Source organism: Argopecten irradians, chromosome 6 (assembly GCF_041381155.1).
Source record: "Argopecten irradians isolate NY chromosome 6, Ai_NY, whole genome shotgun sequence".
Lineage (NCBI taxonomy): Eukaryota > Metazoa > Mollusca > Bivalvia > Pectinida > Pectinidae > Argopecten > Argopecten irradians.
Genome location: NC_091139.1, coordinates 42,517,667 through 42,533,569, shown reverse-complemented (window position 1 = coordinate 42,533,569; position 15,903 = coordinate 42,517,667). Strand labels below are relative to the sequence as shown.

The window sequence follows — 15,903 nt, the reverse complement described above, 5'->3', positions numbered from 1 at the left end:
AGACTACTCACTACTTCCTTGGTTACGGCACTCTCATAACCAGGGTGTGTCTCAGATACGGCTTTGGAAACATGCCACTTCATTATATATATATCTAATTGCAGATGATGTTTTTGAAATTCCTTTGTCAACCTTAACTTCTCTTGGATAGTTTTAAATTAAGGAATTTTCTTACGTTAATGAATGACAAAACGGTGTTCTGAAATATAAACACTAAGTACACGTAGTGTGTATCAAATTCCATGTTCCTTGTGAGAGGAGCTAAATACCGTTAGGAAAATCGTATTAACGTAAGCGCTTCTTTTATTCGAATATATGTTTATGTAGATACATATTATTAAGAGTTGTAAACAAAACATTAAAAAATACGACTAAATACACAAAGACAATATTTTATATCATTAGGTACACACTCGGTATACGGAGCATTGTGAAGTACGGACTGTTGCCCTAATAATCCTATTTAAAATGACACCAATGGTCAGGTTAGGTCAACAAAGGTATTAGGCCTCTGTATTGGCTTTACATTACACACCGTGTTGACACTGTATTTTAAAATACAATATTATGTCTTTGTGAAATAAAACTTTAATTTTAAATATCACTAAACATACTCCAATCCGGTATCATTCCATGTAATACGGTACCAGGGCTGTCGGATAAATGTCGCTTCTAGACACACAGACTTTCGGAGAAACACACTGCGGGGTGTTAGTACATTCTACCACTAAACGTGACGGTACTGATGTCTACCATGGATTTTAAGTCTTATTCACCCCGTATATACTGTACTCGGAAACCTCCAAGTCTTTAATCATGGGAAGTGCTCCGTCTAAAGAGGAACCCCCTGAGGTAAGCAGATAAAACACATTTCTATTTTTTCCTATTTATCATACACGGATTTGGAATTTTGTTCAATAAAGCAATCGAAATTATATAACCGACAAATTAACGATATTTGCAAAGAAAAACTTCGAACAAAGTACCATTTGAATGTATCATGTAGTCTATGAATTATAATACATATGTATCACTATGTAAAATCTGTTATTGTTGGAAAAGAACAATATTCTATAATCTGTTTTTTTTATTGAAAACGGATGTGCCTACACAAAAAGAAATATTTCAATTGATGCCTTACCTAGACTGTTTCTTGTAAAACTTATGTATTTAGCATTTATCTTATTTTAAGCGCATTCTGCGTCAAAAATCTAAAATATGATTAAGCTAATAGCATTTTACTGTATGTCGCCTATATAGCCTTTGATGTAAATGTAATAATTCCTTGTTCCTTTAACCTAACCAAAATCATTTTTGCGGTTATATATGGTTGCATTGAAATGTAAGTTTAAAATAACCAAGGTATTTCTTTACCTATAAGGTGTCCGAGCTTGCGACAGACGAAGGGACGATAACCCAAGATGATTACCCCCCAGCCGTCCCACCGCGGACAAAAAAGCTTCAGATCACCAAAGGCGTTAGCTTCAAAAGTATCGACAAATTCGCATGTAATGTACGTTTTGCGTTGTGAGTCTTTAGTACATATTTTTACTCCATATAATTATTCAACACAAATGATTTAGGTACAAAATTATAATCCGCATTATCAGAACTTGACTTGACGAATTGACTATATCAACATGACTACGTGGTGATCTATATTAATATGGCTCCTCGAAAAAAATAAGCAATCGTAAAGTAAACTGTTTTAAGTTTTGGCTCTTTTTATGTTTGTCTGGATCATAATTGTTATAAAAGCTACATTGGAACTATACTAATCTGTGTATTATTCAAGTCGATGTACAGTACGAGCCGTTACGCCACTGTTACCTAAAGGCCAACGTAAATCCTTGGTATCGGATATAACAGTATTAAAGCAGTATAGATGGATCCCCAATGGATAACACATACATGTAGTGCAAGTCAGCTAAAGAATTTTGGCAAAATTTTGCTTTGATTTAACATACAGAGATCTATAATCCATCATGTTTTCCCATTACTTCCATAGCATATACCATATTTTTGACCAAATATATTATGAAAGGGTACATGTATTTCTCTGTGTCATCGTGACAGAAACTGGTCTTTGTAACAGGTACCACCGACACTTCTTTTCGGGTCGTTTTGGGATTTGATAGAGCATCTTGTGATGGCTATAAACTTTGATGTCCTCGACGATTTGTACCGTGCGAGGGCCTTGTTTAGTTGGATGACGTCATATAATGTCAATAACATAGACACAGATATCATTCCACCGGAAAACTCTCCGCTGGACTACTTTACAAAAATCAGATGGGATTTCGGTGACCACGCGCACTTGTTATACGCTTTATGTCTGTAAGTATATATCAATATAAAATATTTGAGAGAAAATAAGTCAAAGCATATGTGTTTCAGATATGTGACACACATTCCTTACTTTTTATTCATAACACTCGTTTCAAAGTTGGCGTTTGTACTTGAAAAGTATAGCAAAGGTACCTTTATACATATAAATTGTTTTACTCTAGTAATGAGGTATCAGTATAAGCATTCCTTATCGGCGAAAATAATTTATGAAGCTATCATTATGAATACAAAACGTTTTTCGAGAAGTAACATATTGCCATTTATTATCATTTTAAAACAAAAGGCCAATACTTTTCCTGCCTTAGTGTTCTACATACTCCAGAACACAATTAGTTTGTGACGTTATGGCCTAATCAACAACAAATTCATCTGAAGGTCTTATTCTTAGGGATTTGTTCGGGATTTGAATCAACGGCATGGAAACACTATTTGTAATGTTTTACCATTTCTATTTTTGACAGAATGGCTAAGCTACCGTGCGTCATTGTTAACGGCGTGACCAAACATGGCGGATATAACATTGGAGATCCGATAGACAAGAAAATACACAACTCGAGGTGGAACGCGGTGTTAATAAATGGTGAATGGCGTTTGATTGACGTATACTGGGCGATTTCAACCGTGGACGACGGAGGGAAGTATGACAAAATCTACGTCGACTTTGAAGGAAACCTGAGCGTCTACTCAAATGCCGAAAATGACGATGAGCATATGCAGCGCGCTAATGAAGCTTTTTTCCTGGCGGATCCTGAAAGCCTTATCTATACCCATTTCCCAGACGACCCCCATTGGCAACTCCTTTCCGAGCCAATCGACCTTAAGCAGTTTGAACGACAGTCATACATTCGAGAGAGATTTCATGAGATGGGAATAACTTTGCCTAAAAAACTTCAAGATAAGCCATGTGTGCTCCTATCAAATGGGAAACCGCTTCGAATACCACTAGACCTTCCCGAAAAAAGAAGCAAGGATTTCAGATTTAAATATAGCCTGATACAGACGAGTGGTACCCAGTCTGAAGACAGAGCAACAAGAACCGCACTGGATCGTCATGTGTTGATGCAACATGCTCTTGACAGAGTTCAGTTTACCCTTAATTTTCCCTGCGAAGGTATGTTTCGATTTGATATATTTGGGATGGATGTGACAAGAGCGGAACCATACAGTCTGATAACTTCGTATGGAATAAAATGTAAAGCTGCTACCCCGAATTGCCAGACCCTTCCTGATATTCCCCTGCTAGGATGGGGTCCAAATCCAGCTGCGTCCGCTTTCGGTCTCACACCAGCGACACCTATCGGATCAATCATCACTACAGACACGGGTGAGGTTGATATCCAGTTGGTGGCAAAGGGAGTATCGCAAATTACACACACGATGAAGAGTTTACACGTAGAAGAGGCAGAACTTAGCCGATGTGTCGTATCTGAGATCCACAAAGGCGTTTGTACGATCAGTGTTCGAGTCCCCATGAATGGAGAATATGGACTTAACATATTCGCAAACATCAAGGAAAAGGGTAATAGGAAAAACACGAACAGAAACCTCCTTAGTTTCTTGATAAGATGCGAAAGGAAATCTGAAGCACAATTACAACCATTTCCGAATGTGTTAGGAAATCAAGTTGGAATGAAGCCAGGTGCAGCAGAACTAGGTATACTACAACAAGGAGACGTCCAGGATAGAAATATCGCAGCCAATGGTAAAGCATCTATACAATTCGCTGTGCCAGAGAATGTCAGCTTACATTTCGAGCTCCATAGCCATGATCCACAAGGGAAAAATACAATGGTAGGAGAAGAAGAAAGATTAGACAACATGTGTAATTATGTCATGGATCTACCAGTGGCGGGCATGTACGCTGTGAATGTCTTTGGGACCAGAAATGAGCCAAATTCAACCATTAAAGAAGTATATAGTTGTATCATAGAATCACCGGGCAACGGCAGCTTCACAAATACCATCAACACGAAAACCAGTGGTCTCAACAAGAACGACGGAGGTTTGAAAATGTCCGGAAGCAACACAACTGGATTTAATAAGACGATTCACTCAGCGACGAATTCGGTTAAAGTACCAATGCCTGCCACACAAGGGGAAGTATTTCCATCTTTGAGGCGAAACGACGCGATTGATGAGGGTGACTCGCCTCCTGCATCTGTCATTGTGGCCAGTGATAATACACTGGAGATCAGAATGAAGGTACCGGGTGATTACATCCTAGACTTGTTCTCTAAGGAAAGCACGGGAAGCATCAGAACCATTGGGAGATACACCATTACATACGAGTCTAATTCTGCTAATGAGTCGGGTGACGAGTGTGAAGATGATCAAAATGACGAACTACAAATTCTTCCGTCCGGGGCGTTGCTGAAAATCGGAACTTCAAATCAATCTGATGATAAACCTGTGCTAGCAAAAAAGACACAACCGAAAAAGACAGCAGTGAAAACGGAAGGTAAGGAACATCATATGCATGTATACGGTTTTAAAAAAAGTCAACCATCTTATAGGTTCGTGATGGTCATGGAACAGCTTCCGTTAAAGGAAGAACATTTATTCATTATAAAGGTATTATTTTGTAACGTTATGTGTTTCTAAAGCAGTACATTTCATTGATGAGCAAGTATAACAACCTATATAATCTTATAAGCTGAATTCCGATCGCTTTCTTACATATGCTTGGAAAACCAGCATGAGAAGACCCAACCATTAGTATACTGAGTAACTGCTTGTATTTCAGTACCGAAAAAGTCACCACCGCCACCACCAAAGGTTGAGCCCGTGAGAAAAACGCCAGAGAAAAAGGAATTTGACGAGTTGGTGAAGTCTCTGAATCGTCAGTACAATACAAAACCGATCCCTGTCAATATTGGACTCGACGCCTGGTTTGATGCCAATGATAAAGAAAAAGCAATAGAAGGTATGAGGCTATGCATAATAACATAAAGTTGTAATTCATATTTCTTATTCATAATATTAGCGATAATATCATATCAATTGTATATCGATGTCATGACATCCGTCTTAGCCAGGGGTAATGAGTTTAAAGTACTTGATAAATATGCAGGTATTTGATCTCTCTACATAATATCGTGGTAAATTTGTAAATCGATATGTATATGTGAATAGACTAAATTATTTAAAAAATACATATCATTAATATCGGTAGATATCACCAAAGCATGCAGCTTCAAAAAACCTGTGATGCTGGAGGAGGCTATTGAGCGAGCTGTTGAGGTCCAAACAGCCAGCGGAGAGAAAAACTTTCTAGATCCACAGATCAAAGTGGCAGCTAGGGTTCTCAAGACGGTTACGAAAGTAGAAAAGAATTTAGACGATTTCTATGGCTTGCATTTCAAGTCTATGACAGAAATAAAGCGGTACCAGTCACCTCCCCTTGGCGTCCATCATGTAGTTGCGGCCACATTCCTTTTGCTTGGAGAGAACATCGAAGATCTGAAAGTATGCTTGGGCTGTTCTTAAATATAGTAATGTGTTGAATTTGATAAGATACAAGTGCCAATGTTTGAACGTATGTATATTATTTAAAAAAAGTAGACTAATTTCAATTAATTACCCTTCTCTTCTGTATGATAACAATAAATGTTTTATTTTATTCACCGAGTTCCAACTTGTATATGATTCAAAGTATTTTCTTTATCTACTCTTGTAGTGATGAAACAAAAAATTTTTATTTCAGAATCTATTATATTATTTTATGTGTCTCTTTATCAGAAATGGTCGCTGTGTCGTCGACTCCTCTCCCAGATGGGCAATCAATTTGTGTTCCGAAGGATGGCTTTGTTAGACGCCAAAACGGTACCGCCCATTGTCATTCGAACCGTAACCCGCATTCTACAGCCATTTACTGCCGTTCAGATCCGCGAGGCAAGCATGGAGGCAGCGACACTTCACGCATGGGTTCGTATACATTAAACATAAGTAATGCTGAGGAACACAGTCTGTGCAACAAGTATGTATTGTAATATTGTTTGGTAATATAACGTATTACAGTAAAACACGTTTAGAAGTAGCTATATAGCATAGCATGGCTATAACAGTAATTTTCGTGTCCCGTCAAAGTTTCCATGATATGTTTATAATATACGTATATAACGAACTGTTCTTATAACGAAGCGATGTTACTGGTCCCCAGAGGTTCGTTATAAACGTGCTTTATTGTACATTCACGTAGCATATCTATACGGATACAAGATATTGAAATCAAACATCAAATGTTGAGTTAATAGAAAATAAAGCTGTTATTTCCTATGATAACACACATTTTTGTAAGAAATTTTGAATGTGAAATAAGTACAAAAAATACCAGCATCCATCAAACTAAGTTGTTTCTCCATTCTCATTTTAGAATTTTTAAACTATATCAAATATTATTATGAAATATTGTTTACAGTATAAAATATCATTCGAATGATTATAGATGCAAATCAACATGCTTACATTTATCTATAGTTTTTTTTCTTCTCAAACTTAGATAATGCGGATTGTTAGAGAAAATAAGAATAAAGAAGAGCGGAGTCCCTCTCGTCTGTCGTACGTTCCGCCTAGACCAACTGCCATGCCGGAAACGACAGCATCCCAACAGACAGAAGTCATATAAGTCATTCGATCATCTTCTCGGAAATTAAAGTTTTAGCTTGATTAACAACGATGCAGTGCTTTTTTTTTGTTTTAATGTAGAAGAATGATAAATATAGTGATAGTTGCATTGTGTTTCCCTGTACAGTTTTGGAGGGATTTTTAATATTCTTCATAAAACTTTGAATAAGTTCTATACGTGACTATTCAGTCTGATTGCATGTACGTAAAGGTGATAATACTTCAAATAAGTTGTCATGGTTTAAAGTATTTTTGCATGATGATAACGAAATAGATTGTCTTTAATTTTAAATTACATACACATTTGGCAATTAATATCTCCCTTTCAAAAAGATATATATACATGCATTCCTTAAATTAATTAAAGTTAACAATCATTGACGAGTTTCTTGTTATTTTTGATGTAACAAAAACATTGCACACAATTGATAATAATCAAAATATCGAAAAATAACAAAACAAAAACCCTTACTAATCTTACCAATAATGCAACTATTTGAATACCTACATATAAACAACAGAGGCTGTTATCGATAGTAATATAGTTTACAATTACAAAATACATTTCAGTGTTATATATATAACAAAATGGTAAAATTTTAAATAAAGCATAACACTTATATTCATAGCATATTCTTGAAATAAAATTAATGCATTTTAAACTTAATATTCCTAATGACAAAAAAGTGGTTACTACAGGCAGATGTCACAGTACGTAGTATACATTTGGTTAGGTTTTAATAGTTTAACGTCCTATCAACAGCCAGGGTCACATAAGGACGCGCCAGGTTTGTTAGTGGGGGAAAGCAGGAGTACCCGGAGAAAAAGCACCGACCAGCGGTCAGTATCTGTGCAACTGCCTGGGATTCGAACTCGTGACCTAGAGGTGGAAGGCTTGTGGTAATATGTCTAGACGTAGTAAACAACGTGTTGTATTACTGATTTATAAACACTAAATGGCTTGTCCTTAACTTTTGTGTAACATTTTCCACCGCACTGTCCTGTGAGAGTGTCCCCTTGATTATGTTCCTTTCCGTCAGTTTTTCCACTGTAGAACCTTTCATATGTCTTATGTAATGTATTAGCCCTAGTTCCCCTAGCACGGTAACTGGTTGGTGGAGTCCCTGTATGTACTGTCCACTACCCATTCACTTTTCAAGTAATCATCGATCAAGTCTTTTTCAAATATTATCGCATCCCAATAGATGTATGGTTCCTGAAATTAAAGAGAGAGATTATTCAGGTGACAAAAACCCCATTTATTTATTGACATGCTTATGAGCGATTTTGTTGAAAGACATGATCAGTTTAAGTTAAAGTTAAAGGACGTATCAGATTTAGGAAGTGGATCACTAGGAAAAAACGCCATCGGAATTAGGTCAACACCTTGTATCTGCCTGTTAATGGAAGTAGAAGTGATTAGAGTAAGGGTATCTACTGCAGTGTTACTCTAGACAGTTGTCAAGTCTGAAGAGGGCTTCTCAACAAGGCATTCTACTTTATTCCATGATTGGAAAATATCTAGACTTGTCAATATTGACAAGATTATTCAAAACCCAATAATATGGTTTGAAATGATAAAATGTGATATATAGTAAAGAAAGCAGTACAACAAGTCAACAAAAAGCAAACAACGTCTTTTGACGGGCGTCGGAAAGATATTAAATTATTATAAATGCCAATATGGGTAGCATCATATGATACGTACCAATAATGATGGGTAATTTTTGAGCTCGTTGATACCTGGTGTTCATCGGTGAGGAGTCCGTATTTGCATGAAACTAGAGTTGGTTATCTCCTTGCAGTAATATAGCCTATCCTGCACCTATATGGACAAACTATACAGTATGCCATTGGATTTAAACTAAAACATAGTACACAGGCAGTATATCTTCAGGTCAATTTAACCCGAAAAAAATCTTGACCTAAAATTGACATGACATTCACTCGAAATTGACATTTCAAATGAAGAAAACTTTTGGTCTTCATGCGAATTCAGGTCAAAGTCTTTTCAGGTAAATTTGGCATGAAAAACTTCACCTGAATTTGACCCGAATTGACCTGAAGACATATGGCATTTATACCTTATATGTATATTTATGATTGATGTAAACATAAAATGATGATTGATCTCAAAACTGTTTTGTGCTTCTATTCTGTATACATGTGCTTTGTTCATGACAAAAACGAAAGCAGAAGATCGAAAATAAATAGACTATAAATATCAATACGGAAAATAATCATGAATTTTCCCGTTCGTGTCATAAAGATCACGTTATAAAACGTTTCTATCCTGAACCTGTATAGAGTATTTGTAAAATCATCGTTAGAGCATCCTCTTTAATCTTTGAACTGGCCAGATATTAACAATCCTTATTTCACTTACCAATGCGGTCAGGAATCGTCTGTTTGAATTAGGGATCAGCTAATGAAAAGCGTGCTTTGAAAACACCGATGCCACCGATTTTAATTGTAGGTTATAATTTATAAAAACGAAACATTAATCAAATATAAATAATAAGACAGCAATATAAATATCAAATCATTCAAATATGAAAATATGAAGAGATACAACACATATATCAGAAAATATACGACATACATATAAATGTAGATAAAACAGTATGTAATACTAGTAGGATTTAGCAGAGTTAATTAAATACGCTATAGATGACGTTAATTTGATTTGTAAATATATAAATTATCATTAGATATTCCTCAGTAGATATTTGAGAATTATGCAATATAATTCGAGTACCACTATACAACCTTCAATTTCAAATTTACGTATATCCGACAAGTATGATGTAAGTTTTTACGTATATCCGACAAGTATGATGTAAGTTTTTACGTATATCCGACAAGTATGATGTAAGTTTTTACGTATATCCGACAAGTATGATGTAAGTTTTTACGTATATCCGACAAGTATGATGTAAGTTTTTACGTATATCCGACAAGTATGATGTAAGTTTTTACGTATATCCGACAAGTATGATGTAAAGTTTTTACGTATATCCGACAAGTATGATGTAAGTTTTTACGTATATCCGACAAGTATGATGTAAGTTTTTACGTATATCCGACAAGTATGATGTAAGTTTTTACGTATATCCGACAAGTATGATGTAAGTTTTTTACGTATATCCGACAAGTATGATGTAAGTTTTTACGTATATCCGACAAGTATGATGTAAGTTTTTAATTTTTTTACGTATATCCGACAAGTATGATGTAAGTTTTTACGTATATCCGACAAGTATGATGTAAGTTTTTACGTATATCCGACAAGTATGATGTAAGTTTTTACGTATATCCGACAAGTATGATGTAAGTTTTTACGTATATCCGACAAGTATGATGTAAGTTTTTACGTATATCCGACAAGTATGATGTAAGTTTTTACGTATATCCGACAAGTATGATGTAAGTTTTTACGTATATCCGACAAGTATGATGTAAGTTTTTACGTATATCCGACAAGTATGATGTAAGTTTTTACGTATATCCGACAAGTATGATGTAAGTTTTTACGTATATCCGACAAGTATGATGTAAGTTTTTACGTATATCCGACAAGTATGATGTAAGTTTTTACGTATATCCGACAAGTATGATGTAAGTTTTTACGTATATCCGACAAGTATGATGTAAGTTTTTACGTATATCCGACAAGTATGATGTAAGTTTTTTACGTATATCCGACAAGTATGATGTAAGTTTTTACGTATATCCGACAAGTATGATGTAAGTTTTTACGTATATCCGACAAGTATGATGTAAGTTTTTACGTATATCCGACAAGTATGATGTAAGTTTTTACGTATATCCGACAAGTATGATGTAAGTTTTTACGTATATCCGACAAGTATGATGTAAGTTTTTACGTATATCCGACAAGTATGATGTAAGTTTTTACGTATATCCGACAAGTATGATGTAAGTTTTTACGTATATCCGACAAGTATGATGTAAGTTTTTACGTATATCCGACAAGTATGATGTAAGTTTTTACGTATATCCGACAAGTATGATGTAAGTTTTTACGTATATCCGACAAGTATGATGTAAGTTTTTACGTATATCCGACAAGTATGATGTAAGTTTTTACGTATATCCGACAAGTATGATGTAAGTTTTTACGTATATCCGACAAGTATGATGTAAGTTTTTACGTATATCCGACAAGTATGATGTAAGTTTTTACGTATATCCGACAAGTATGATGGTAAGTTTTTACGTATATCCGACAAGTATGATGTAAGTTTTTACGTATATCCGACAAGTATGATGTAAGTTTTTACGTATATCCGACAAGTATGATGTAAGTTTTTACAAAAACATCATTTTGCTGATAAACGATATTTTATTTACCTAGAGAAATATCGACCGAGAGCGGCTTTCATACTTCCTTGATAAAGTTTAACAAAATACTGAAATAATGAAAGAAATGGCATTTTGTTGACTAAAATCATAAAAGGGTAAATAAAAACTCAGAAAAATAATTAGATTTACCTATGTTAAATAGTTATATCAAAAACATCCTCGATATTCCATGGGTTACTATAACTACGTTATGTCATAACTGGACAATGTCATAGCGAAACTGAAGGCTCTATAGGCGACAACAGATGGAACAGGTAGCTTGGTCCTTTGATGTACATCAAAAGAATCAATTATCGGTTCACCGTATAGCTTTGAAGTTGGGCGTTGTCTGTAATATTAACATAAAGTTTGTGCTGTCCTGTGATTGGAATTGTTTCCTAAATCTCCTGAACTGCCTTCAGTTTTGTTGTCCAGTAATGGATATGACGACAGTGATAGTAACACCTAGAATAATATAAAAATCTGAACCATCAATCTGTTGTACCTTGGTCACAAGCCGATCCAGTCCATCCAGATTCACATCCTGCTATTGCACAAGTTCCGTAGAAGCGGTCACATCCTGGGACGGCACAGTGACACGTGTCGTTACAGTTCTCACCAAATCTACCAGGCCCGCACACTGAATAGATAGTCATTACATGTGACTGTCACATTTAGTTATTATACTATATCTTTTTTTGTTTTCACTGATTATTAAATACCGACAAGATTTTATACTAATGGATGATAATATATTTATTTGAACATAATGATAAAGATTACAATTTTTTTTTTCACAAATCAAATTATAAACAAAATAAGCAAAAATGAAAAAAACTACATGACAAGAATAAAGGGTTTACTTGATCTCTGAAGAACCAAAATTGAACGATTGACGTTAGAAAACACTGTAATTATAACTATATGTCACCTGTAGAACAGCTTGGCCCCTTCCATCACCTCTGACATCCGATGACGTCACAGATCCCGGTATCCGGGTCACATCCGCCCCTACCACAGTGACACGGTGTATAACAGGTTGGCCCAAATGTGTTCATAGGGCACCCTAACCAACAGAAAATGACGTAAGCATATTTGGTGACACGACCAAAGCATATCAATGATTTTAGACGGAAAATTATATTAATTTAATAATTTGTCTACTTCTTATTATTCCGTCTATGTATATAACAGTTATTTTTCTGACCGGTATTTATCCAGTATGACGTATTTTTTGGGGAAGCGAAACCCAGGTCGCTTTCTCTCGCAAACACATGACGCCATAATCAATCTTTACCCACAAGGGTAGATAAATATGTATTGTACAAATACAGAATACAGTTGAACTCGTTATTTCGAACTCATGTAACTTGATCACTCTGGTTTAATAGGAGTATTTTTTATCCTTATATTTTTATATCCGGTTTAGACAAGTAAACTGCATTTCATATTTTGATATGAATAGACATATTTCAGATAAACGGCGTTTATTTCACTAATAAACTAATGACATCACAATTATAGCGACAAGGGCAGATAACTGGCTTTTTGAGAACTAAAATAATTCGAATTTAAAATTTACCGAACACTTGCACCTCACACAATTCTACAACGGCTTCAGTTGTAGAGTAGTAAACATGTGATTTTGGTCCGTTATCAGCCGGACGTTTGTTGTAGAATATGACGTAACGACCATCAACATTGCATGGACGTGATTGGTTGAACGAGGGGAGAGCAGGATCCCTTGTGTTGTCATGGTAGCAGAGATGTCCAGTATTTGATAGATTGTTCATCGCAGTTGTATTGGCAACATAGAGATGAAAGCCTGAGAGACGGAAGGGATCTGAAATGTGTAATTAGTATACACCATAGATTAATATGTATCAAACGGAATCGGGGACGGGGATTTCATTTTGTTAATAGTAGAATATTTTTTTATTAATAAAATTACAAACTAAAACGCAATGTGACTTTTCTTTATCTCCTTACATGGTTTGTTTTTATCAGCGTTATTGACTTCGAAATGTAAATAGTTAACCGTAATATCGAAAATAAAATTAGAGAACGTGGTCTTAAACTGACCAAATACTGAAACATTGGTTACTTGTAAATTCAATCCCTTCTTTAATTCGATAATTATTAAATTTGTTGTTAGTTTGCCTGACCTTCTATCATTGTTTTTACACATTTTCTTCCCACAACTTTGCTTCGAAAAAAACAACCCCAAACAAATACATCTAGTAGATAATATTCTATGATACTTGTTGAATTCAGGGTTGAAAGTGTTAATCATTAGCATTGAGAGATTGTGGTACATAGTCTTTTACATTAAATGAGTACATTAATTATTAGTACTAATTACTAACATAGTTCTCTGTATGTGATATTGATGGATTTTATCCTCGTCATTTGTTGGAGATCAACACGCCACCACGCCTCAGGTTCTCCATGATCACTAGTACTACTACAGCTTCCTCCTCCACTGGACTCGAAATCCTTCCCGATAACCCCGTCCACAGCCTTGTTAGCTACCCAGCCTCCGGTAGTGCTACTTTGGGCTGCCGGCTTTCCTAATGCAATATTATCTAAAATTTAACGTTGAAATGATATACAAAAAATATCTTCATATACAAGTGATATATTTGTCTCTAGTGTAGCTGGTTAGATTTTAGTCTTTAAAACTAAATGACATGATTTGGGAAAATGTGCTAATATAATTTTCTGAATGTCGCGAAAGTTTTTTTTTCTGACAAAAAAGTTTTAGAGATAATAGCAACAAATATGAGATCAACATTCGTGTTCTCGTTCAACGCGAATTTCATGTTTTAACTTTATTTATCGAAAACAGAAGCATTACCATTCAAATATATGATTAGTGATGTCTAATTTGTTAAAGAATATAATAACTCTTTGTTTTATTGAGTAGTTCAGTTTGAATAAGATTATTTTGCTTATTATTCATAGCAAAATGTCCCTTAGAATAAAAATAACTATTCCTCGCCTCCTTTTTACCATATTTGATGCTTAAACACTTTCTCAATTAATGTTTTTAAGTAATATTTTGCAGAACATTTGCTCTTTTTGACGCTTTTGTAAAGTTGGTTTTCTGTATGCTAACATATTGTCTGCTTAATTCTCGTATATTTCATATGCTACACTTAAATATAAATCCAAAGGTCAACAGTCGATCATATTCTCTTTGATCTCTTTAACCCGTGTGCATTGCAATGTAACATATAACCAATCTCTGACATGAATTGAAAACACAAAAAATAAACCATGTAATTATTCAAAAATCTGTCAGAATGTACAGTGCCATTTTTTATATACAATATGTTACAAATCTATTTAAAGTACCATAAAAATAAATAATTATTTAGATATAAGTACGAGTTTCTTATTGAGTAGCTTGTGGTTACTTACATGAAGATTGAGCAAATTGAGGGAAAACAACCACACAGATGACGAAAAATAGAAACATGTTATTCTTGCAAGTATCCATGTAAGTGACACCAATGACAAAGCGATGCGTCGCTCCCATCTACCTCCACTTTGTTTAATACTAGTGTGTTACCGAAGTTAGGGAGCTATGGTTACAAAGGTAATCTTAGTGTTTACAGTTCGACAAAGATAAGATAATGTGTGGGAACAAACTTTTCCAGAAATAAATTCATGGATACATGATTACAACGATGTCCATTGCAAATCATAGTTATAAATTAATTAATCACTCTGATAACTACGGGAATATTCACATTATCTGGTCTAATTTCGAAACGATTTTAATCAGTCTAATATAAGTGTAAATGAATGACATATTATGTTTATCATATGGGGTTTTCAGTCGACTGGTTGATCACCCGATCAGTAGCGTTTTGGACAGAATCATTTAAAACAAAAGGTCGGTCAAATACAAATGAGCCTTAATAGATAATACGATCATCACTGTCAAGCATTACTGGTCCAGGTCAAACCGGAGGAGACTATAGTGTTTGTCCCAGTCTGTCCGTCTGTCCGTCTACCTGTCTGTCCGAATTTGGTTTCCAGAGGATAACCCGAGATAGAATTGATGGATTTTGATCAAACTTCACACAGTTGTAGCGTATGAGCAAATACAGCTTGGAGGTCAACTATAAAGGTCACTACTTCTAAAAATATATTGTTTAGTTTCTAGACGATAACTTGAGAACACATCCACAGAATTTATTCAAACTTCATACAATGGTAACATAGGAGATAACACAGCTTGAGATCGAATTTCAATTACAAAGGTCACTGTTACTAAAACATTGTTTCATAAATTTTAGTTTCCGGACGATCACATGAGAACACATCAACAGAATTTGTTCAAACATCATACAATGATAGCATAACTAAGCAATAATAATAACTTGCCTTAGATTAGAAAATGTAATGTAATGATTGCTTGCAACACTTACTGTATGTTTGTTTATTTACAAATGTCACCTTTTCTGCAAGGATTTCATCAAATCAATAAATGACGGACGAAGATGAGGTACCAATTTCTGCATAGTTTTGATTCTAAAGTGTTGTCTAATTTTAATG

At 34.9% G+C, this 15,903-nt stretch overlaps 2 protein-coding genes and 1 long non-coding RNA gene across 3 annotated transcripts; 1 reads left to right on the top strand and 2 right to left on the bottom strand.

Moving 5' to 3' along the window:
• The first annotated feature begins 660 nt into the window (after window positions 1-660).
• Window positions 661-7,024, top strand: LOC138325955 (uncharacterized). Its single transcript, XM_069271983.1, has 8 exons — window positions 661-852; window positions 1,382-1,513; window positions 2,096-2,337; window positions 2,811-4,807; window positions 5,093-5,272; window positions 5,522-5,814; window positions 6,088-6,273; window positions 6,848-7,024. The coding sequence occupies exons 1-8, from the start codon at window positions 817-819 to the stop codon at window positions 6,971-6,973; spliced, it is 3,192 nt and encodes a 1,063-aa protein (XP_069128084.1). The 5' UTR covers window positions 661-816; the 3' UTR covers window positions 6,974-7,024.
• Window positions 7,025-7,104: 80 nt separating this feature from the next.
• Window positions 7,105-9,850, bottom strand: LOC138325956 (uncharacterized). The gene is made up of 3 exons (XR_011208845.1): window positions 9,359-9,850; window positions 8,681-8,797; window positions 7,105-8,188 (listed from the first exon to the last, which is right to left on the bottom strand). It is a non-coding gene; the product is annotated as an uncharacterized lncRNA (long non-coding RNA).
• Window positions 9,851-11,839: 1,989 nt separating this feature from the next.
• Window positions 11,840-14,876, bottom strand: LOC138326365 (fucolectin-5-like). Its single transcript, XM_069272479.1, has 5 exons — window positions 14,761-14,876; window positions 13,704-13,922; window positions 12,920-13,180; window positions 12,269-12,403; window positions 11,840-11,977 (listed from the first exon to the last, which is right to left on the bottom strand). Exons 1-4 carry the CDS (start codon window positions 14,837-14,839, stop codon window positions 12,294-12,296), a joined length of 669 nt encoding a protein of 222 aa, XP_069128580.1. The 5' UTR covers window positions 14,840-14,876; the 3' UTR covers window positions 11,840-11,977; window positions 12,269-12,293.
• Between the last annotated feature and the right edge of the window lie 1,027 nt (window positions 14,877-15,903).